We start from the raw sequence: 23,591 nt of genomic DNA on the forward strand, positions 1-23,591 counted from the left end.
TTGTAAAGGAGGTGCTGTGTCAGATGATCTTGAGAAACAAAGGAAGTATGACAGACAAAGTAAGAGTTAAAAGTGTTTTGGAAATCAACATAGCACTTAAAACAGAATCTTATAGCAGTCACTATTCAGGATAGAAAATGTTAACTTGAACAAATATGATAAAATACAGGGAAGACCCAGACAAATCAGACTTCTATCAAAGTGGCGACACTGAGAAAATACTAGGTAGAATCCATTCAAATCCTTATTACATGGGAGAATAAGGGAAACTATGTTTAGGTCACATAAATTCAGTGTAGGTAATTTCTTTCTTATTTCTAAGTGTTAGGGATGCAAATGAGGGTCTTTTTTATGGAATATAAATTATTTAATACTCATTCACTAAGAAAACAAGATTTCAAGTTTGGTTTTGTCCAAAGTGAAGCTAAATGAAGCTCAACTTCTACATATAATAGAAGCATACACTACATTCTAGTTCAGATTAAGAGGAAATGGAGGACTGAACTTGGTTGCTGGCAGATGATTGAAAAAAAGATGTTCCAGAACTAGTTTTTGAAGATAAGGTGTGGAAAATTGGTATTTTTAAAAAATATTTTTATACAGGGTGGGAGGTGATGACTTCTAAAAACAGGTGAACAGAAAAGATGGCAAAACTCAGACAAGGAGCAGAGGTGGTACTGAAGCAAAAAGTACAGCAAGGCAGGATGATAGTCCTCCCTGGGGAACAGGGATGCAGAAGCACACAGGGAACAGTTATGAATCAGGATTTTATGGCACTGGCAATATTCCATTTTTCCTTTTTTAACTCAGGAGAGGATTGTATATGTATTTCCTTGATTTGGCTGATTAGATCAGATATTCAATGGGACACATACAATTTTATTATGTACTTCTGTATTATCTGTTATACTGTACAATAAGATATTCTAAAATTCAAGACTATCACTATATTATACAATCCCCTCCCCAACTCCTACATGACAGATACAGACGCTGAGTACTCTCACTTGGGCCCCCTTACTTGGCTCAATGACTTCTCTCATGTGACCTTTGCAGATTAGGGGTTAGAATGGGCCTCACTAAAATTATTGTTACAGATTTTTGTCTACCTTGTCAACACTGTTACTATTAAACCATGCATACCATAAATCTACTGCATTTAAGGAATAGATACTAAAAATTACCTATTAAAGTACTAAAAACCTAGGAGTCATTTTTATTAATGGAGAGATAATTAGAAATGTAAAAAATAACCTACTAGTAATATGAACTACTTCCAATTTAAAGAATGTTTTGAGTTTTGAAATTCTCTGTTTCGATCGAAAATATTAACAAAATCACATACTTACCAGATTCTTCTGTTTCAAAGGAGCTTTTAATAGCTGGATTTGTTTCTTCTGCCAGGACAATATTAGTACTGACTTCCATATGCTGGCTGGAAATGCTTTGTGATAAATTTTTGTTATTCTTTGTTTTACCTGTTAAGGAACAGGAAATAATTAAATGACCAAATTAAAAATAAACATGAGGTAGTATTGCTTGGCAGTGGCCAAACAAATTTTAAAGTTTGATTTTAGTTGTGGTATTAAAATCTGCTTTGTGCATCATTGGTAAGTATATATACAAAGACTTCTCCACCAGACTGTTGTGTTGTGTTTGTGTTTTATTTTATCTTTTAAACAGGTCTTACTATGTTGTGGCCTACACAAAGCTTGTCTGTAAGTGTGGGGTTCAATACAACTTTACTCTGTCAGCTTACTGGAGTGACAAGATTACAGGTATTTGCCACTATATCTGCTAGAACTGGTGGTTATTAAACTTAATCCCCTATATTAAGATCTTTTGGAAGACCCATCAATTTGCATATCTAACAGTTTTTCATATAAATGTTGATACTGTTGGTGTGGAGAACTATCCTTTGAGAACTGTTGGCTTAGATCCTTAGAAAGCAGTTTGTATACCTCTCCATCATTCAAATGGAGCTGGTACTGCTGTAGAAGACCTCAACAGTCTCTGCTGACTTGTCAAATGCCAAGAAAAAAATAAACATTGTTCTCCATTTTCATAACTTTCCTTACAACAAAACAAAGCTGACAAAAGTCCCCTCTGTATCCATAGTGTTGCTCTAACAAAATGGGACATTTTTTTTCTGATATTCTGGGAAATGTTGTTTTACTCTGCTTAAGTTAGCAAAGAAACTGGAACCTTTTTGCTTCTGACTTAAAAAAAAAAAACTGGTCTACTTACCATAGTCAAAGAGATCAAAGAGTGCTTGAAATGCTGGGTCTGATTCTGTCTGTTCCAATATATCCTGTATAACTTCTTCAGACATGTGGATCTCACTCTGAAGAAAAATGAAGGCACTATCTTAATTGAACTAACATGGCTTAATAGCAGAAAAACTAATCAGCAGGCATTTGGCAGTTTTTACTTTCTATGTAGAGCATTTCCTTCAAGAAAATTTCCCAATTACACTATGCTCATTTAAGAGAAAATATGGCCAGGTACCAGTGGATGCTCATCCCTGGAACCCTAGCTACCTGAGAGGTTGAGATCTGAGGATCACAGTTCAAAGCCAGCCCAAGCAGGAAAGTCTGTGAGATTCTTTATCTGCAATTAACTACCAGAAACCAGAAAGTAGTGCTGTGGCTCATAGTGGTAGAGCGCTAGGCCTGAGTATAGTAGCTCAGGGACAGGACTCAGGCCCTGAGTTCAAGACCCATGACCAACAACAAAAAAGAAAACAGCAAGACTAGGAAACAGAATGTAACTGTTAATTCATTCCAGTTCCTACACTTAAATTACTTTGGTGATTTTTAAAACCTATGTATATTTCTGAGCATTAAATCACAGAAAATAATTTAAAATCAGAAACAGTATCAGTTTTAACTGCAACACACACACACACACACACACACACACACAGAGAGAGAGAGAGAGAGAGAGAGAGAGAGAGAGAGAGAGAGAGAGAGAGAGAGAGATAGATAGATACCGGAAGTCCCAGGAGTTCATCAATTGAAGTTTCTGGCTCAGTTGGGTTGCTGTCAGTTTGCTTAGGCACTTGAGCAATATTGTTATCACTGTAAGATAGGAAAGAAAACTTTAGCATAGTTATGCAATTAGGAGTATGAACTAGGGACTTTAAGCATAGATTACCTTACCTAATCAAAAATTTATTAATGTTTTCTGCTAGTTTTTCTTGAAGTGATTTGTTGCTTAATATTTTTTCTCGTGCATTTTCAATAACCATTTGCTGGAAAACAAAGCTGATATTAATAGAAGGCTAGGAAAGAATATTCTATTGTCTGAAAAAAAATTCCCTTGAGCCAGCAAAAACTCATGTTTTGGTGTCTCCTCCATATTAAAACATGAATACAACATTTTACAATTTAGGACTATTTCTACATCATTCACCAACTCTTTCTTAATTGCTTAAAGAATATAGGTCTATGCTCTTGAGCTCACTGCCAAAGTCTTTAATAATCTGGTCTCAGTGAATGTCCTATTATATTGTATTACCAACCGAAAACTTAGTTTTCTAAATGTGTCAATGTTTCTTATTTGGTAAACTGCCCAAGTATCCTCTCTTCACATACTAACTCACAGTCCGTATCTCTGATACTCTATCCCAAGGCAGTTCTTCTGCAGTCTTACGAAAAACTGTATTTTTCTACACACACCCACTTGTACAGGTATCAGTGGCTTTAAATTCAGGAATCATTTCAAGTTGCAAGGTTTGGAATGGCCACTTACTTTTTCTACTGCAAAGGCATTTGGATCCTGGAAATTCCGTATGGTTGAATGAGGCCCAGACAAAGTGAAACTTTTCTTTTGTGAGTCACTGAAACACATTTTAAAATACTATGTTTAACAGGTCCAGTGATAAACACAAACAACTAAAATTTAAGATCATGAAGAACAGATATTTACTGTTACACAGAAGAGTAGAAAATCCATTACTGACTTGGAAGAAATCAATGTGAGGTCTAGCTTTACATTTGCTGGCTATGGAGTCTTAGTATGAAGCTCTGATCCTTACACCCACTTTATGATGGTGTAAGATCAATTGCGTTATTAAGCTTAACGAAATAAAATGTGGAGAAATAAAGCATATACAAAGCACATACAAAGATGTTCTTTTTGTTCAAGTCAAAAGAAGAAAAGCCAAGTTTTCTATAAATACTAGATGTATAATAATGCTATTTTACTATGTTATGTGGTTAATTGACAATATTTGCAAAAAAGGAGTCCTGAAAGGTGGGGGGAGAAAGGACCATTGAAATTGTAAGCCTTGAGTTGGAGATAACTCAGTAAAAACAAAAAACAACAAAAATTATATGGGTTAGCAGATGAGAAATGAGGAAAATTTTTTTAAAACTTTTATCTTTCTTGAAGGTCTTCAGAGATAAAAGAAAGGGCTTACCTTGAAAACTGTACCTGAAACAATTCTATCAGCTAATTAAAACTTCAGTGTGTTTACATATCATGAAATGTAATGGTATCACCTATTTATTTAAAACAATGCTTACCTCAAAAGTCTGAAATACTATCAGTTTTAAGATATACCATTATTGTGTATGCATTAGAGGGGAAAAAAAAATTCCCAATGAAACTTTGATATACCACTGATTAAAGGATGAAATCCAGCTTTAGGGACGTTAAAATGTGTACAGATGGGCTGGGAAGGTAGCTCAGCGGTAGAGCGCACGCCTTGCAAGCATGAGGCCCTGGGTTCGATTCCTCAGCACCACATAAACAGAAAAAGCCGGAAGTGGCGCTGTGGCTCTAGTGGTAGAGCACTAGCCTTGAGCTGAAGAGCTGAGGGACAGCGCCCAGACCCAGAGTTCAGGCCCCATGACTGGCAAAAAAAAAAAAAAAAGTGTACAGATATGTGTTTTGTCATTATACACATTCCATGTAATAGATTACCCCAAGAATTTAATCAGATCCTGCACCTGATTCACAATGTAAATTTGATGCAATTCTTTTGTTTTAATTGGTAACTAACAATATGTCCTCTATCAAAAAGCATTTACCTTTTTCTTCTACCAGGAGACATTAAACTGGTATGAGTTTTCCTTTCCTGAGGACCAGGAACGGTATTTAGTGCTTCTCCAGCTGTATCTAAAAGAAAACAAAATAGTAAGCCAAAGAAGCTAAACAGTTTACAAAACTTCCAATGAGATAAAAAGCATTAAATACTGATTATTATTTTGTGTTAAATTCAGTAACATTTGATTGTTTACCGTGTGCGTAGCATTATAAAAGACATTACATTAAGATTAATGAATTATAGTCACAATCCCTTAATGGCTTGTAATATAGTGTGGCTTTCTCACTTTAAAAAGAAGTGGCAGTGGAAGAAGTATAAACTAAACTCTGAGTATAGAAAATGATTTGAATTAAAGATGGAAATGAGGGAGATGTTCGTGAACAACATAGAAGACTGGGAAATGAGAGCGGACTCCTGAATTTGAATCCTAATGCAACTAAGATCTAGTTTCTTGCTTCAATGACCATGTTTTTACTATACAAGAAGCAAGATATACTACATGATCTCTAAGGTCATTTTTAGCTCTATAACTGAGCTAGGAATAAAAAAAAAATTTTTCAACACATAGAGATGAAATGAACTGGAAGAATATTCCTTAATCTGGTACAGACCGGCATTAAGGAAGGTAAGGAAGGAGTGAAATTTATCAAGTATATTCTGTTTAAAACCAAACATAGCAGGATATTCTCTAAAAATGCCATATAATAGAGAATTAGAACAGAATTCAAGGCTGGACTTCAATATTATAAACAGGAAAAGCTATAGATTAAAAGACTTCTGGATTTTATTTATGTTTATTGTGCGACAAAGCTAACTAAAGTAAGTTTCCACTTCTAATTTTTCCCCATAATTCTTTACGAAGAGTATAAAAAAACCAGATCAACTCATTTGTGTAATTTGATTAACAACATTGAAGAGAACAAAATGTAAACTTACTAGTTGCAATATCTTGTGATTGTGAATTGCTGACTACTACAAAATTTGACTTTAATGGAGCTGTAATTTGGCCAGCAGATTTACCATCTTGTGTAGCTATCAAAGGAGCAGTGGTAAACTGTCCTGAAACGTAAGGCAAAATCAGTACTTCTGAAGTGGCAGGAGCTGCTTGAGATGCAAGCCTTCTCTGTCGTTTGATTTCTGCAATTCCATTTCTAGTTCGAGCTGAAACACATCAACATTATTACAAAATTAACTCTAAAGGGCCTAGTTGTTGGGGGTATTTTTATTTTATTTTATTTTTTTGGTGCTAGTCATGGCACTGAACACAAGGCTTGAGTACTATCTCTGAATTTCTTTTGCTCAAGGCTAATCCTCTACCACTTGAGCACAACACTTCTGGCTTTTTCTGCATAGTTTATGGGAGATAAAGAGTCCCATGAACCTTTCTGCTCCGGCTGGCTTCAAACCATGATCTCAGCCTCTAGAGTAGCTAGGTTTATAGGTATAAGCCATTAGTGCCCAGCTATAGTTTGGGATTTTAATAAATCAATACAATGTATTACCAAACAATATATAACACAATTAGTATATTTATAGACTAAAAGACACCCTTAAAAAAAAATCAACTGATGGGGCTGGGAAGGTGGCTCAGTGGTAGAGCGCTAGCCTGGAGCTGAAGAGCTGAGGGACAATGCCCAGGCCCAGAGTTAAGGCCCCACGACTAGACCAAAATAAATAAATAAATAAATAAATAAATCAACTGAATTTAGTTTCACAAAGACCTAAAATTCATTTAAATTCAAAATCCAGCAGTACATCTGTTTCTTACAATTCATACTGTTAAAAACCCCACAAATTAAACTCAAGACTATAGAATAAGATGTTTTTAGATGATAGCTAATGAGAAAACGCTAGTTAATATATATATATGATTTCTATACATAATTATATAAAAATCAGAATGTGTAACTCAGTAATTATCAAATGTAACTTCAGTAAAATATATATCTAGCGTAAGTATTAAGTAGAATACTGATTAGACAGTTAGTTTGAATTGGAAGGAATTCTGAACATTATTTAAAGTTGAATACCTACCTCTCTGATGAGCAGCAAATCCTGGGGAACTTTGCATGCTCCTAATAAGTAAAACAAAGGAAATACTCATTAAAATCTTTTGTGGATGAGATAATGTTCTGGTTTGTTCAGTCAGACCTGAACTATATGATGAATAAAAGGTAACAGAGCTGTCTTAAGATACATTTTTCTGGGAAAACTCAGATTCGTTCAGAAAAAGTAACATTACAAACACTCATACAATGTAATTTTAATAGTGTAACTTGATTTTAGGAACTTTATGTACTTAAGTAAGCTATGAATAAAGGATAACATTTTCAACTGTATAATTATAGAGATGCTTCCCCCCCCCCAAAAAAAAATCTTGATTTCATTTGCATCAATACTTCAGAATCCCAAAGTTCATGACAAACAACATTGTACTTTGACCAAATTTATGGCTATGAAATTACTTTACCTAACCTTTGAAAAGGAAAAAAAGCAAAGAGTACAAGTGTTTTTTTTTCTACTAAGTTATCCACCACTGCATTTGGTAAGCGGTAAGATACTTTTTCCTAGAAAATGTATCAAATAAGTCTCATCAACAAGAGCCACCAACTTACTGAAATGAATGAAGCACACAATACTTTATCCAGATAAAACTTGGATAAGAATATTTAATTTTTCACTAGGTGTTTGTGACTTGGGCCTGTAATCTTAGCTACTAAGGAGGCTGAGATCTAGGATTGTGGTTTGAAGCAGGCCCAGGAAGGAAGTCTGGTTATTTGGAGATAAGTCTCCAAAAAACTAGATGTGAAGATGTAGCTCAAATGGTAGAGCACTGGCCTTGAGCACAAAAACTAAGGGAGGGTGCCCAGACCCTGTGTTCAAGCCATAGTGCTGGCATAAAACAATACAAAACAAAAAATTCTTTAAAAAAAGTTATAGCTTGTCAATAAATATCCCAATAACATATACTGTGTTTATAGGTGCAAAACTGTGAACACTTTGATTATTTGCAAGGACAGAAAGAGAAGTCAGAGATGATAATTTAAGTAATTTAGATAGATCATCCATTAAGATGTAATACAGAAGTTAGATGGGATAGTCACTGGTAGCTATAGAGTAAGGATGCTAAAGAGATAATGCTTAACAAATAAGAGTTGTTATAAAAATTGGCAGTGGTAGAGCTGGCATCCTTCCAAGAGTGACTGACACTGACATTCTAAGATTAGGAACCAGGAAAGATAGAACATTAATACCATGATCAACTTGGTACTATAGGTGGGTAAGTCTAGAGTAGCCTTATCCTTCAAGCCTGTTTTCTTTACAAAGAAAGCATGGACTCAACACATTATTTCTCTTAATACACAATGTATTCTCTGAACACAAAAGGGAATGGACAGTAGGTTGGATTAAGAAATTTACAGCCCAGCTGGGTGCTAATGGCTCACACCTAGCTACTCAGGAGGCTGAGATCTGAGGATCTTGGTTCAAAGCCAGTCCAGGCAGGAAACCGTGAGACTCCTATCTCTAACAAACCACCAGAAAACCGGAAGTGGCGCTATGGCTCAAGTGGTAGAGTGCTTGCCTTGAGCTGAAGAGCTAAGGACAGTGCCCCCCAGGCCCAGAGTTTAAGCCCCATGACTGACCAAAAAAAAAAAGGTGACACTGTGGCTCAAGCAGTAGAGCGCTTGCCTTGAGCTGAAGACTGCAGGGACAGTGCCCAAGCCCAGAGTTCAAGCCCCATGACTGACAAAAAAACAAAACAAACAAAAAACAAAACAAAATTTATAGCCCAAATTGCCTCTAAGTTGCTAAACAATATCTTAATTTTCTCATTTGCAAAACATTTTACTAGAAGTATACAATTTGTTTCAAATTCTCCAAACAAAAGACAAAGAAACATTAGCCTCTTAAACAATATTAAAATTAGAGGTCTTATGAATAAGCTACCGTGTAGATCTTAAGATTTAAACGTGTTTTATAGTCTAAAGGCATTATATACATTTTAATAAGCTTAGTACCTGATTTGAGAAAGTGTGTGGTCTAACTTCTTCCACAGTGATGACATTATTGTTGGGACGTCATTTGATGTTTCTAAAGCAAAAGAGAAAATATATCCAGTTGGAGAAAACTCAATTTGAAGAAACACACAGCAAATCACAGAAAACAACTGTTGTTATGTTATGCTTGCTAATGGGCTACAAAGTAACAAGTGTGCTGTCTGCATAAGCAACACAGATGTTGACATGATGAACAGAAATGGACCTGTATAAAAAACCTGTAGGTTTTATAGGTCAATTACTTTGTATCTTCTTTTTTTTTTTTTTAAATCTTTCTTCTATCTGGTATCATTGAGAAAGTGAACTAAAACAACTTGGGTTACAACAAATATTTATGCTAGTCACTTTTTTTTTTTTTTTCTGTCGGTTGTGGGACTTAAACTCTGAGCCTGGGCGCTGTCCCTGAGCTCTTCAGCAAAAGGCCAGCGCTCTACCCCTTGAGCCACAGTGCCACTTCCAGTTTTCTGGTGGTTAACTGGAGACAAGAGTCTCACGAACTTTTCCTGCCCAGGTTGGCTTTTTGAACCTGGTGCTCAGATCTCAGCCTCCCGAGTAGCTAGGATTATAGGTGTGAGCCACCGGTGCCCTGCTGCTAGTCACTTTTTAATGATAATTACTCTGCTTGTATTATAAGCCGTAAACTATAGAAACAATCTACAGTAGAGAACAAGCAGTAACAATATCCCCACTAAATTAAAACTGTCTGAAACTGTAATATACAGCAAAGACTGAGTTAATAATTCTCTCTCTTTTTTAAAGGATTTTGGTTAATTTTTTCAGAGTTTTAGAATTTTTGTATTACTAAATACAAACACAAATGAATTCTTTCAAGTAACATTTATGTCTAGGTAGCTGAGACAATTTCTCAGGGCTTTATGACACTAAGCCTTTCAAAAATTATCTCTAATAACAAGTAAATGCTATATAAAACAAACAAATTCTTGAACCTGAATTCTCCTTACCTTTTGCTTTCATAGCTACATATTCGTTCAAAATTGTGGTCAAGTTTTTTCCAAATAAGGACTGAAAAGAAAAAGATCAAGCATTACCCAAATCTCAAAATGCCAATTACTTTTTTTTTTTTTTTGGTCAGTGATGGGGCCTGGACTCTGGGCCTGGGTGCTGTCCCTCAGCTCTTCAGCTCAAGGCTAGCATATTACCACTTGAGCCACAGTGCCACTCCGACTTTTTGTGCTTATGTGGTGCTGAGAAATTGAACCCAGGGCCTCATGCAAGCAAGGCAAGCACTCTACCACTGAGCCACCTTCCCAGCCCCCAACATCACAACATCCCGTCATCCAAAAATCAGCAAAAGATCTAGACTACAAAAGGGTTAATAAGGAAACAAGCAGGTCACCAAAAAAGAAAATAGTGCCTATTTGAAAAATAACTAAAACAAAAAGGGCTAAGGGTGTGGCCCAAGAGGTAAGGGTACCTGCCTGGAAAGCTTGAAACTGAGTTCGAATTCCAGTATCACTAAAACACACACACACTGAAATAACATATACTATATCTATTATGTGCCAAATGTTTCTATGTTAGTCTTGTAATATTTACAAAAGAACAAACAATGAGATACCAAAATATTTATGTTTTAGTTGTGTTTGAAATAGAGAGATACTGAATTAAGTCAGCTTAAGGAAAAAAAAATTCTGAGATAATCAACAGTAAAACTAGTTAGATATGTGAGTTACTTTGCCTAATTTTCAGAGGCAAGTTAAAATCACTTAATAGGCTTGGCAAAAATGAACTGGCCTTTTTATGAGTCTTATTAGTCTGGATGAATTCATGTACGATTGTTTTGTTGTGACTTGGCTGGTAAGCTGACTGTACTGAATTGAGACAAGGGTCTTGCTATTTTGCCCAGGCTTCTCCATCACACCTTGTCAAAAGAACTTGCTATCTTAGCCTCTCAAGTAGTTGGAACTACAGGTCTGTACCACTATGCAACTGGCTTTAATGATTTTTGTTTTGCTAGTAATCAGGTTTGAATTCATCAGAGCCTTGTACCTGCTCAGCTTACTTTTCATAGGTGGGTGGGCTGGCTTTGAACACCTCAATCCTCAGAGTTCAGCCTCTTGAATAGTCAGGATTAAGTAGTTAGGACTAAGGGGAGGGGGGGGGAGTAAAGGAGAGGAGGAAAGGAAGAGAGGAAGGAAGAGAGGGAGAGAAGGAGAAAGGGAAAGAAGGAGGGCAGGAAAGAGACTCTGTGTGTGTAGTTACTGATACTGAGCTTGAAACCAATGTCTGGATGCTAACCTGTTACTTTTTCACTCAAGGCTAGTGCTCTCCCATTTAAGTCACAGCTCCACTTTTGGCTTTTTGGTCATTAACTGGAGATAAAGGAGTATTATGGATTTTCCTGCCCAGCTGGCTTCAAACCTCAATCCTCAGATCTCAGCTTCTTGAGTAGCTAGGATTACAAGTATAAGCCACTGGTGCCTAGCTGAGTTTTTGTGTTTTTTTTTTAAGTCACAAACACCTTTTAATCTTCACAATGAGTCATAATTATCTTAATTTACATTGCTTATGAACTCTATGACCCTTAACAATTAAGCAATTTTTTTTACAAGTCAAGTGAAATGTGTATTTCTTTCCTTTTGCTTAGTATCAGGTGTTCCTTCCTTCTGTCTCATTTCCTCCCCCCCATCACTGCCCTTGAGTTGCTTTGTTCACTTTCATCAATGTCCAGTGCAGTTGATGGGCCTCTCCACTGTATTTTTTCACCCACTTTCCATTGATTCTATGCTCTGCTCCCCACTTTCCTCAGACGTGCACATGTATACACCATATATGAGGTAAAGAATGGAGTCATCTTAAAAATGATAGGACAAATTAAGAAGAGGTCCTTTGTCTCCTTATCTTTGGAGTTGTTTTCAGTATGCCTATTATTTTATGTTCAAATGAAGAAGTGCTTGGGCATTGCGATTTGGTGCTTTTCTCCTGAGAAATCCTCTTTTGGTCACTGTATATAGGTAACTTGAGTCCTGTTTTGTCATATCTCATTGTATTTTAACACCTGCATATCAGAGAGAACATGTGCTGTTTGTCCCTCTGATCTTGGCTTACCTTGCTCAACATGATTTGTTCTAGTTCCATCCATTTCCCTATGAATGCCATTATTTTATTCGTCTGAGTTTTTAATAATTAATTTACTCTCTGTGTTGGTCATGATGAAGTATTTCCTTTAAGGAAGAAATAACTTACCAGTAAGCAGGCTGGAATGAAACTTTCATCAGTACAATGTTCTGCATACTCTTTTAAATTTGAACTTTCCAAAATAAAAGTCTGGCAGGTAGAAGTGAGGTTTTCTTGTTGTAAGTAACCTAAATAAAAAATACAAGTTAATACATTTTCAGTAAATCCTGGACCTTTGGTAAAACTGCTACTGAAAATACTAGAACAAATCCTAAACAGAATCTTAGACAGAGCAGGCTGGTATCTTACAGCCATGATTAGAAATACAAGTTTGTACTCCAATACAAAGGTAATAAGTAGAATAGGTGGCTTCTTCATAAGAAACAATTCTAGCTAAGCTTATGGAATGAGGTGTTTGACAAAGTGTAATTACTTCTTAGTAATGTTTATAGGAAAACCAATAAAGAAATGGTTAAAAAAAAAAAAAGATCGCTCCTCTATCTTGTAATTTCCATGGCATAAATCCTATTACTGAATTAACACTCCCCGTATTTTCTTGATGTTGATTACTTGCATGCCTCCCTATCTGCCTAGTGATTTACTACTCAAATTGAAAGACCAGCCAACGGTGTGTGAGAGGTAAGAAATTCTTCAGTTTTTTATGCCCTTTGGGAATTGAAGTATTACTAATTCTAATAAGAACTTTATCCTTAACAAGGTAAGAGGTTATAATTGTTCAGCGGTGCATAAACCATGCCCCAACGCATGCACAGATTCTACTTGCAAACAATGAGGAACTTACCTGATCCTGGTATTTAAGGAATGTCCATTCACAGAATATAAACCCTTAGAAGAACATAGGCTTTATAGATTTGATTCAAAGAGCTCACTAAATAACAAGCACCAGCTAAAATAACAGCAAATTAAAATCCCAAGACAGAAACATTTATGAGCTGACTCTGAAGCAGTATATAGTGAAATTTTTTAGCTACAAATATATATGAAAAAAGATGAAACATCTTAACAGTCTAGTCTTCAAGCTTAAAAAATCAAGAGGGAAATAAGTCCACAGCAGGCAGAAAGAAATTAAGAGTACCAATAACTGACCTACAGATAAGGGAAACAATAGGAAAAAAAAAAACACTCCAAACCCAATAAAGCCAAAAGTTCAAACAAAACAAAACTAACGAAATCTTCAGTTAGACTGGCCAGAAGAAAAATGACTCAAATTACTAAAATTTGGAATATAAGAGCTTACATGATTATCTACACTTTAGAAATACATACAAGATTGTAAAGGAATATTATAAAACAGCTGTACAACAAAAATGTAGACTCTAGGGGCTGGGAAGGTGGCTCAGTGGTAGAGCACTCGTCTTGCATGCTCAAGGCCCTGGGTTCAATTCCTCAGCACCACATAAGCAAAAAGAAAAAAAAGCCGGAAGTGGCACTGTAGCTCAAGTGGTAGAGTGCTAGCCTTGAGCTGAAGAGCTGAGGGACAGCGCCCAGGCCCAGAGTTCAGGCCCCATGACCGGACCCAAAAAAAAAAAAAAAAAATGTAGACTCTAGCTAAAACTGGTAACTCCAGAAATACACAAACTACCAGAACTGACTGGTATCTTGAAAAAATAGAAAATTTAAATAAACATAACAAGTAAAGCAATTAAATTTCTAATGACATTTTGAGCAAAAATCTTTTGCTCACAAAACAAGCCTAGGCCCAAATGGTTTTGTTGGTTTGTGAAATACACAGAACAATGAGTTAGGAAGAGTTAATACTGATCCTTCATGAATTCTTTCAAAGGTATTTATTTATATGTATACATACATGTGTATATATATGTACATATACACACATATAGGTAACGTAGATAATAAATGTTTAATAAATACCCAACTCCACATTATCCTTGCAAGATGCGCTACAAAACACTTTGATAAAATCTTTCCTTAAAAACACTTGCAAAAGGTTTTCTAGAAACAACACCTAAAACACAAGCAACCAAAACAAGGCAAGTAGCAAAATTTGAAACTTATATGCTTCCAATGACACTATCTAGAAAGTGAAGGCAGATGACAAAATGGAAGACATTTGCAAATCATATACCTGGTAAGGGACTACAAGCCTAACTATATAACTAACTCTTAATGAACAGTAATAAAAAGTAGTCTTAAGAAACTGGAAAAGGTTTTGAAGCACTTTTTATCTCCTCTTTTGGTGGTTCTGGGGTTTGATCTCAGGGTCTCTAGCTTGCTAGGCAAGGGTCTATGGTTGAGCCATGCCCTCCAGCGTTGGATACCAAGATATAAATACCTCTTCACCAAATTTATGAAAATTGCTAATAAACCCATGTAAAGTTACTCAACTTCATTTGTCATTAGGAAAATATGTGGTCAAGACCACAATGAATTACCAATTCACAAACACTAGGATAACAAAAAACACAGTCATGATGTAGATCCATTTTGAAAATAAACCATGCTAGGGCAGGGGGCATAGCTCAAGAGGTAAATCATAAGACCAGCAATTGCAAGTCCCTGAGTTCAAACCCCAGAACTACAAAAAACAAAAGACAAGTGAATGAAGTCAGACAAAGATCATCATATTATATTTCATTTACATTCAGTGTCCCCAAAATAGCAAATATATATGTACAGTAGATTAGTGGTTCCCATAAGATGGGGGAAGGGGAAAACTGGGAGTTCTTTCTGGAGTTAAAAAAAAAACATGTTGTATCAAGCTTTACTGATTTTGCTAATTTTTAAAAACGAATTTCCTCTTTGGCCTATCCAATGCCATTCTATCTCTTCAAGCCCAAGAATGACCTTTTCTTCTTAAACTCTCATGGTAAATGGCTTTCTAGATCATCTTAGTGGGTTTTTAAAAATTTATTAAGGCATTGTACAGAGGGGTTACCATTTCGTAAGTCAGGTAATGGGTAATTTCTTTTTTTGGAGGATACCACCCCCTTCTTTGCTTTTCCCCAGTTTCAGTGGAGTTTTTTTTTTTTTTTTTATTACTACGACCTAGTTAAAAATACAGTTACAGGTGACAACAGTACAGCCCTATAATTTTTGAGAACTTAGAAATCATTTCCATAAAGAAATTTTTAGTTACTAACAAAAATTCCTACTAATCCAGTACTGATAAAAATATTCTACAAAGGCAAGTATGAGGGGCTGGGAAGGTGGCTCAGTGGTAGAGTGCTTGCCTTACATGCAGGAGGCCCTGGGTTCGATTCCTCAGTACCACATAAACAGAAAAGGCCAGAAGTGGCGCTGTGGCTCATGTGGTGGAGTGCTAGCCTTGAGCTGGAAAGCTGCGGGACTGTGCCCAGGCCCAGAGTTTAGGCCCCACGACCAACCAAAAGAAAGAGGCAATATTTGTAAGTATTAATACCTAAAGTATTAATTACCTAAAGTACTAATTAATACCTAAATACCTAATACCATACCTATGGTACACAGAGGGTTAAAAAAAAAAGGTTCTTAGGGATGGGGTTGGAAGGTATGAGGGAGAATGATGAAAAGGTGACACTGATCAAGACACATTGTGCTCATACATGGCTTGGTTGAATGGTAATTCAATTACAACTAAAGATAATTAAAAAAATAGTTCACATAATTCAAGGCATACCATAGGTTAGTATGTGCTTACATAGCACACACTTGAGAAAAGGCTCAAGTTAGGGGCTAGGAATGTGGCCTAGTGGTAGAGTGCTTGCCTAGCATGGATGGGGTTCATGCCTAGCAAGTCCAGGGTTCTATTCCTCAGCACCACATACGAAAGCTGAAAGTGGCGCTGTGGCTCAAGTGGTAGAGTACTAGCTTGAGCTGAAGAGCTGAGGGACAGCGCCCAGGCCCAGAGGCCAAGCCCTATAACCAAAAAAAAAAAAAAAAAAAAAAAAAAAAAAGTTCAAGTTATAACCATACTGAAATTAGAGGTAGTATGTTCTGCTTTTTAAAAACATGTTTAGGGCTGGGAATGTGGCTTAGTGGTATCTTGCCTGGTAGGTGTGAATTCCTGGGTTTGATTTTTCAGTATCACATAAAGAGAAAAAGGCAAAAGTGGTGCCATGGCTCAAGTGGTAGAGTGCTAGCCTTGGGCAAAAGCAGCTCAGGGACAGTGCCCAGGCCCTGAGTTCAAGCCCCAGTACTGACAATAAATAAATAAGTAAATAAAGTGCTTACTTGAGCAAGTTAGAGTTCCCATTTTAGGTTTTACCTATTGTGCTTTACTTGTGTCCTAGAAGTTTAAAAATTCTGCAGTAAACAGTTGAAAACTTGTTGTCATTATACAAGATTAACTAGTTATTTGCCTACAAAAATGTTTCCAATTATCAAGAAACCAATTCTCAATCAGGTGATAGAAAGATAAAACCCTAACTCCATCAAGGTTACCAACTTTCCCTCTCTTCTTCCTACTTATAAGGAAGGAAAAATAAAGAGCAAGAAGCCTGAAAATATCATGAGATATTCTACCAATTTCCAGGATGGGTCAATGTCCTTGAAAACATAACTCTTAGGAAGACTTAACTTACAATGCCTTGGATTACTAGATCCACAAACAGAAGCAAGGTCTCAATCTATAAATAATCTGTGATCTACAAGGAGACAGAAGATATTAGCACAAATAACTGCAATGCAAAAGTGGTAAGAAAACAGGAGTGGTTTACTTCATGGGAACATCAGGGTTCAAGAGACTGGCACCAGGCTTGGGGGAAATCATGTAATGCTTCAAGGAGGAGGTGAGTCCTGAAGGCTAGGAACCTCAGAGACACAGAAAACATGCAGAGTTGATTTGTGGAAACATGCCCAATAGAGATGCAATACAAACCATGTAAACTGAACAGCTGGATATGCAGCAGAAAAGACAAAATAGGTAAGGACCTTGAAAAGTTCATTACTGATATTCTAGTAATGAGTACAAGTATCATTCAGCTAGATGAAGGGGAATGTCATGATCACAGTTGTACTTTGTAAATACTTACTAAATACCTATGTCTCAGTGACATAAAGGCTAATAGAACCAGTGATTCTTGATCCATTGGGGGATGTGCCCGTCCCGGTCCTGTCTGCCCTCAAATGCATTCTTCTTTCTTCCCCATCTCTCTTCTGTAGGGAGGAAGCCTGCCCTCCAAATAGGCAAGGTCTCTCAGGCTCACATGTCAACTAGTTTCAGGGGAAGCTCTGGTAGCAGATTAGAGGGCAAAAGGAAGAAGCCCATTCTCTCACCCCCTTTTTAGAATTTCCTCTGTGACCAGAGCTCATACAAGTGTTAGTGCCGTATTCCAAGCCTCAGTTTACTCTGGGTTGCTTTATGTCTCCTAGTCCTTCTGATGAGTGTAGTAAGCTTCCTGCTGGGCTAATCTCTGAGCTGCTTCAGGTAAGCCATTAGGCGTCTTAGTTTTTCTATCACTAGTGTAACCAATTCCCTTATTAAATCTTACTATGCTGAATATCCACACTGGTTTCTGCAAGTAACTATTTAGCAAAACTGAAGAAATTCTTGACCCTTTACCTATAAAAAGGGCCCCATAGTTTTGGAAGCTCCCATAACTATTTAAGCACAACTATTTCAACTTTTAGAACAGGTGGTATGATGTGAATGCTTTAAGAAGATATCTAACAAAGGCAAATAAGATGAACAGCAAGAACAAGTAGACAGGAAGTCCCAACAGAAGTCCAAGACCAAATGTGATGAGGTACACTGCTAGGACTGATGGCAGGAAGAACGGTAATGTGAATAACAGGTTTTGAGGATTAAAAAGAAATGACTTGAATTTTTGTTCATTAAACAGAAAAATGGCACTCACTCAGAAGAACTTATTTGTGGACAAAGAATACAACTTGAAGTGAATTATCCGAATTAAAAAAAACATTGTTTTCTTAAGGATTTCTTGATTAAGGGTGATTTTTGCCCTTGGGGGACATACTGGCAATAGACAGAGACATTTTTCCTTCTCACAACTTGGGCAGGAGTGAGGGTGTATTAATGATATCTAGTGGCTAGCTGTCAAGCATGTTTTTAAGTATTAAAGCACAGGACAATTCTGTATAACCATTATCCATTCCAAAATGTCAGGAATGTCAAGGTGGAGAAACTATTTTTAAGCTTATGATTATTGAAACTCATGTGGATCACCAAATTGCTAAAAGTAAAAACATAAAATAAAATAAAAATTCTTGGGGGTACTAAGGTTTGAATCCAGGACATGCCCATGCTTATTAAGTAAGCTTATTATTACTTGGAGCCACACCTAGTCCTAAAAGTCAAACTTCTTAAGCAAACAATATATATGGGACAGGGGGGCGAGAGGGTATGTCAGTGTATACTGTGAAAGTTTACTTTTCACCCATTTACATATAAACCTCATAAATGTAACAACCACAAGATTAGCGACATTTTAAAACCATGGGTATGAATGTTAGGTTAGTTACAAGTGTTCGATTCTGTTAAAAATAGATAAAAGGTTAAATACACATGAACACAATAGTAATTTGTAATTTTCAGTCATTAGTGGCTCAAAAAAAAAAATGGCCGGTGAAGCCATTTCCCCTGAGTGTTTCCTGTAAAATGTACCCATGAAGAACCACCACACACATCTTTTGGACAGGGCTGTTTGAAAATGTGGAGAAAACAAATGGGCGTTTTTCCCAACAATAAAATAATGGCAGCAATGCCTGTGGAAACCCAGAGAGACCGGGTCTCAGTACGGAATTTTTTTTTTTTTTTGTCGTTTACTTTCAGCGTTGTCGCAGACGTTGTTTGTAAATCCTTGGCTAGGGGTTTTGAGCTAGGGTGGCTCCTATTCCCAGCAGTACAATAATCCCTTTTACACGGGAGCCAAACAACAACAAAACTCGACTCTCACGCAGACAATACTCCCCCCCAACCCCCAGAGAGCTAAGTGGCCCACGAACTACCCAAGTACAAATGGAGGAGAACCCTAGGACTGGAGAACGTGTTCTAACCCAGAAGGCGCAGGTCCCCTCGCAGGGACTTTTGCTCATCCAAAGAATCCGAGCTGCAGCAGCAGCAGCAGCAAAACATGCAACTTGCATTTCAAACCTCCACCCCGGGCGACGTCTTGCGTGGAGGTCTGGGAGGGACAGATCACCACCCCCCAGCCCGCACCCACATTTCGTCGTCCTCACGTCGGATCAGGAGAAGGGCGTCAGGAAGGGCTTTTCCCCAGGGCTGAGCGAAATCAATCCGCCTCTCCCTTATCCTGGAACCCGCTCCGACAAGGGAGAGAGGCTGAAAGAACACCACACGCAGCCCGTCCCGCACGTTAGAGGAGCCCGGTCTCCGGGGTCCCCGATCGAGGGTGCAGGCCTGGCGCTTCCCCGCCGAGTCCAGGCCCCCTGCCACCCGCGGCGGAGGAGGGCGGTCCGGGCCGACCCCCGCCGGCAGCATCTTCACACCCCCCCCATCCCCACGGACCGGTTCACACGACCCACGGCCCCGGCAGGACCGGGAATCCCCGCCACTCGGAAAGCAGGGGTGGGGGCGAAACCCCGAAGCTTCCCCACCCAGGAGAAGCCTCCGGCCCCGGAGGTCCTTCCGTCCCGCTCGGCCGAAGGTCTCGAACCCCCTCCCCCGCCCTTCCCTTCCTCCCTCCCGGTCCGCGCTTACCCAAAACCAGCCGCGCCACATCCGAGGGGAGCAACATGGTCCACGCCGCGGCAGGAGCCGCAGGGAGCGAAGAGACCCGGGTGAAAGCAAACGCAGCGGCGGCGGCGGCGGGGCCGCATCTCCCGGTTCCAGTGGCGGCACTGAACCCGCGGCAATTTGTCCCGCCTCTTTCGTTCCACGCCAACCAACCGCTTCCGCGGAAGAAAGAAAGGCGCCGAAATGAAACCCGCCCCCGTTCGCCTCGGAGCTGTCGTCATTTCCGCCCTCAGGCTTGGCAGGCTGGCGCTGAGGAGGGAGGGCGAGGGGGCGGAGTGCATCCTTCGCAGCCTGCGGGCGAGCCACACACGCGAGGCCGCTCGCCATTGGTGAACGCGACGCAGGCGCGGTTCCTCTGACCTGGAGGAATTTTTCTTTCTCTCTCTTTTTTTTTTTTTTTTCCGGGGAAGAAGGGGTGGACGAATGTTTTGAACGGAGCCCGTGACGTCCGCACGCACGCGCAGAGAGTCCTCACGAGACCCCCTTTCTGCGCCAGGGCGAGGGGGAGACGCTCGAGCTCTTTCTGCGCACGCGCTGAACTGCTAGTCGCTGCCTGACTGCTCCCTACCACACGTCCACGCTGTGCGTTCGCGCCGCGTTTGAACCGCGAGCGGGAGCAAAGTGTGTGCGTTCCCTGGTGCAAAACAAACCAACCAACCAGCTAACCTCGGGGAGCCAAAATAAGCGAGGCGAGTGGGAGTTAAGGCCGCAGCCGCCGTCGCTTCCGGAGCAACTGCTTGGTCGGTCGCGGCCGCGGCGCGGGGTCTGTGAGGGGACGTCCGCGTAGGATTCGGGCCTTCCTCGCTCCCCGGTCCCGCCCGGTGCCGGGTCCTGCACCCGGCGCGGCCCTCGGCGGCTCTCCAGCCCGTCGGTCCCCACCTCCTCTCCCTGAACCCCGAGTGGACTTGAGAGGCCCGGAGTGGCACCCTCCTCCCTGTGGGGCGGCCCGCTTTCCTGTCACCCCCGGGTCTAGATGTACGTAAGTGGCGTGAGGGCTGGGGGGGGGGGTCCGGGGGGGATTGGCTCTTCACTCCCCCACCCCAGGTACTGAGAGTCAGGACGATGACTCCATTTCGCCGCGAAGAACCAGTGATAGAAAACTCTATTGTAGAGTTTCTCTGGAAATTTACCCCGAGAGAATCAAATTCACCTAGAGATCTTAGTCTTCGGTTGTTTTGGAGAAGGAGCTTCTATAGACAGGAGCGGGTGGGGGGTGGTGGTAGGAATGGATGTAAAGGCACAAAGTATGGAAGGTCCTTTTTAAAGAGCTCGAGAGAGAGAGAGAGAGAGAGAGAGAGAGAGAGAGAGAGAGAGAGAGAGAGAGAGAGAGAGAGATCGGAAATTAAGTAAAATAGATTGGGAGAGTTTTCTGCATAGTGAAGTCATACGAGTGGATGGCAGTAAGGCCTTTGAAATCTCATCAGAAGAAAAAGCCATCCGGAGGCTAAGGAGACAGTCAGAAAGAAATCCGATAATTACACAACATTTGTGGGTTCCAGCACTGTGTTAAAATAAATCTATCCTAGGTGCTAGTTTTATCATTGAGAAAACAAATGAAGAGATTTGGTCGCCTGCTTTATGACTTTTAAGTGGTGGGTTGCAGATTTGAACCAATACAATTTTGTTATGGATACAGTATTCGTATATATACACACACTTATGTATATGTACAATCCTAAGTAGCTGTATAAAGGTGTTGCCACTCAACCAAGTGGTTTATGAATACAGTGCAGTAGCAAACAAGTGACGTTGAAGCATTGTTTTGACATAAAGAAACTCTCATATGGAAATATAAAGAAAAATCATTGTGCCCTTGATTACAGTGTGCTGCTAGTTGTACAATTAGACCTAATTACATATCAGTACCTTAGTCTATAAAAATTATATATAGGCTAGGAGTGTGGCTCAGTGGTAGAGTATATATATCTTGGTATATATAGTCTTAGCTCAAATACCAGCATCAAAAAAGTAAGTTAAATGAATATGCATTTATTTACTTTTAGTCTTTTATTGCTATTATAAAGGTGATGTACAGAGGGGTTATAGTTATTGCTACAGAGGGCTTACTGTAAAGAGGAGTTATAATTTCTTAAATCAGGTAATGAGTACATTTCTTTTTTTGTTTTTGTCTTTGCTTTTTGTTGGTCATGTGGCTTGAACTCTGGGCCTGGGCACTGTCCCTCCACTCTTCAGCTCAAGGTGAGTGCTCTACCACTTGAGTCACAGCGCCACTTCTCCTTTTCTGGTGGTTAATTGGAGATAAGAGTCTTACAGACTTTCATGCCCGGGCTTGCTTTGAACCATGATCTTCAGATCTCAGCCTCCTGAGTTGCTAGGACTACAGGTGGGAGCTACTGGGCCCCACAATGAGTATGTTTCTTTTTAGACAATGTCATGCCTTCCCTCACTCTCCTGGTTTTTACCTCCATCCCCACCACAAGTTGTATAGTTCATTTTCTACATAGTGTATAGTGAGTACCACTGCTGCATGTGTTCACCCCATTCCCTGTATTTGTTTGTTTTGCAGTAAGGATGTATGTTCTGCAATTCTGAACCATGAGTCTAGCACTTAATGATTTGCTTATTTGCTGCCGGCAACTGGAACATGATAGAGCTACAGAACGAAGGGTAATAAATTATTTATATTTAATGTTTCCTTGAAAAAAATGTGTGATAGGTAACACATTACTAATGTTTGTCTTTCATTTGCAGAAAGAAGTTGAGAAATTTAAGCGTCTAATTCGGGACCCTGAAACAGTTCAACATTTAGATAGGCATTCAGATTCCAAACAAGGAAAATATTTGAATTGGGATGCTGTTTTTAGGTATTCTGTTCTGATTTTCTTTATTACCTTTTTCTGTTAGTTTTGGAATCTTTATCTTTGCTTACTTTATTATCATTGTGTCTTATGTATAAAATTGACACAGTTATTCAAAACATAGTTTTTAAAGAATATTCATATCATTTATTCAACAAAATATCTTAGACATACCTCACTCAAAATCGAGAAGGAAACTAGGAATGGGGAAAATTGAATGTAATACCAGCACTCAGTAGACTGCAAAGAGTATCACAACTTCAAGGCTAGATTGAGCTATATACGTTTAGGCTGGCTTGGCCTATGTGAGATCCTGTCTAAAAAGAAAAAAAAAATCCAAAAAAGATTGGAAAGTTATATTTGTACTTAAAAGGAAATATAAATATTTAGTTTTCTTGGACTATTTAGAACACATACATTATTTATTTGGTACTAGATGGTTAAAGATCTGAATATATACAATGTGAAAAATACCTGCTCCATTTTCCTCTGGTTACTTTACTTCAGGTTCCACAAATACAATTATTACCTAAAAATAAGCACTGTTTTGTATAAGCTGGTTAGGTAGGCCATGTGTATGGCTGACACCTCTGGCTAGTCATGAATGTCTTTAAGGTGAGGTTTGTTCATTTAAATGACAGAAAGATACCTTAGGAAAAATGTAAGGAAGATTGAAAGCCACTAACAACATTGTAATGATAAAATAATGATGAAACAATAATGCAGATAAATCAATTACAAACTAATAAACTTTACAAATTAAGAGTTTTTTGAGGGAGAGACTGTATTGGTATTATGTTAGGCCTTGTAATTGGTTTCATTTACTTGGTACGTTGAACAAAGCAATG

At 38.8% G+C, this 23,591-nt stretch overlaps 2 protein-coding genes across 4 annotated transcripts in view; one reads left to right on the forward strand and one right to left on the reverse strand.

The window, feature by feature from the left end:
- LOC138821344 (protein NPAT-like) overlaps positions 1–20,057 on the reverse strand; it is a 29,846-nt gene extending 9,789 nt beyond the window's left edge. For 2 of the 3 annotated variants that reach the window (XM_070013501.1, XM_070013500.1), the window contains exons 1-11: positions 12,319–12,579; positions 10,074–10,134; positions 9,073–9,145; positions 7,088–7,128; positions 5,990–6,214; positions 5,037–5,124; positions 3,754–3,841; positions 3,162–3,253; positions 2,993–3,080; positions 2,248–2,344; positions 1,350–1,478 (exon numbers count right to left, since the gene is read on the reverse strand). In XM_070013501.1, coding sequence (XP_069869602.1) covers positions 1,350–1,478; positions 2,248–2,344; positions 2,993–3,080; positions 3,162–3,253; positions 3,754–3,841; positions 5,037–5,124; positions 5,990–6,214; positions 7,088–7,128; positions 9,073–9,145; positions 10,074–10,134; positions 12,319–12,564 — 1,228 coding nt within the window. In that variant the 5' untranslated portion in view covers positions 12,565–12,579. Of the gene's footprint in view, positions 1–1,349; positions 1,479–2,247; positions 2,345–2,992; positions 3,081–3,161; positions 3,254–3,753; positions 3,842–5,036; positions 5,125–5,989; positions 6,215–7,087; positions 7,129–9,072; positions 9,146–10,073; positions 10,135–12,318; positions 12,580–19,888 lie in introns of those variants that run through there. The other variant, XM_070013502.1, reaches the window with a different exon arrangement.
- Positions 20,058–20,516: 459 nt separating this feature from the next.
- Positions 20,517–23,591, forward strand: part of LOC138821335 (serine-protein kinase ATM) — a 105,520-nt gene continuing 102,445 nt past the window's right edge. The window contains exons 1-3 of the mRNA XM_070013482.1: positions 20,517–20,899; positions 22,452–22,552; positions 22,637–22,749. Of these exons, the coding sequence (XP_069869583.1) occupies positions 22,481–22,552; positions 22,637–22,749 (185 nt within the window). The 5' untranslated portion in view covers positions 20,517–20,899; positions 22,452–22,480. The remainder of the gene's footprint in view (positions 20,900–22,451; positions 22,553–22,636; positions 22,750–23,591) is intronic.

The sequence above is a fragment of the Dipodomys merriami genome, unplaced genomic scaffold (genome assembly GCF_024711535.1).
Source record: "Dipodomys merriami isolate MVZ:Mamm:240054 unplaced genomic scaffold, mDipMer1.0.p SCAF_91, whole genome shotgun sequence".
Classification (NCBI taxonomy): domain Eukaryota; kingdom Metazoa; phylum Chordata; class Mammalia; order Rodentia; family Heteromyidae; genus Dipodomys; species Dipodomys merriami.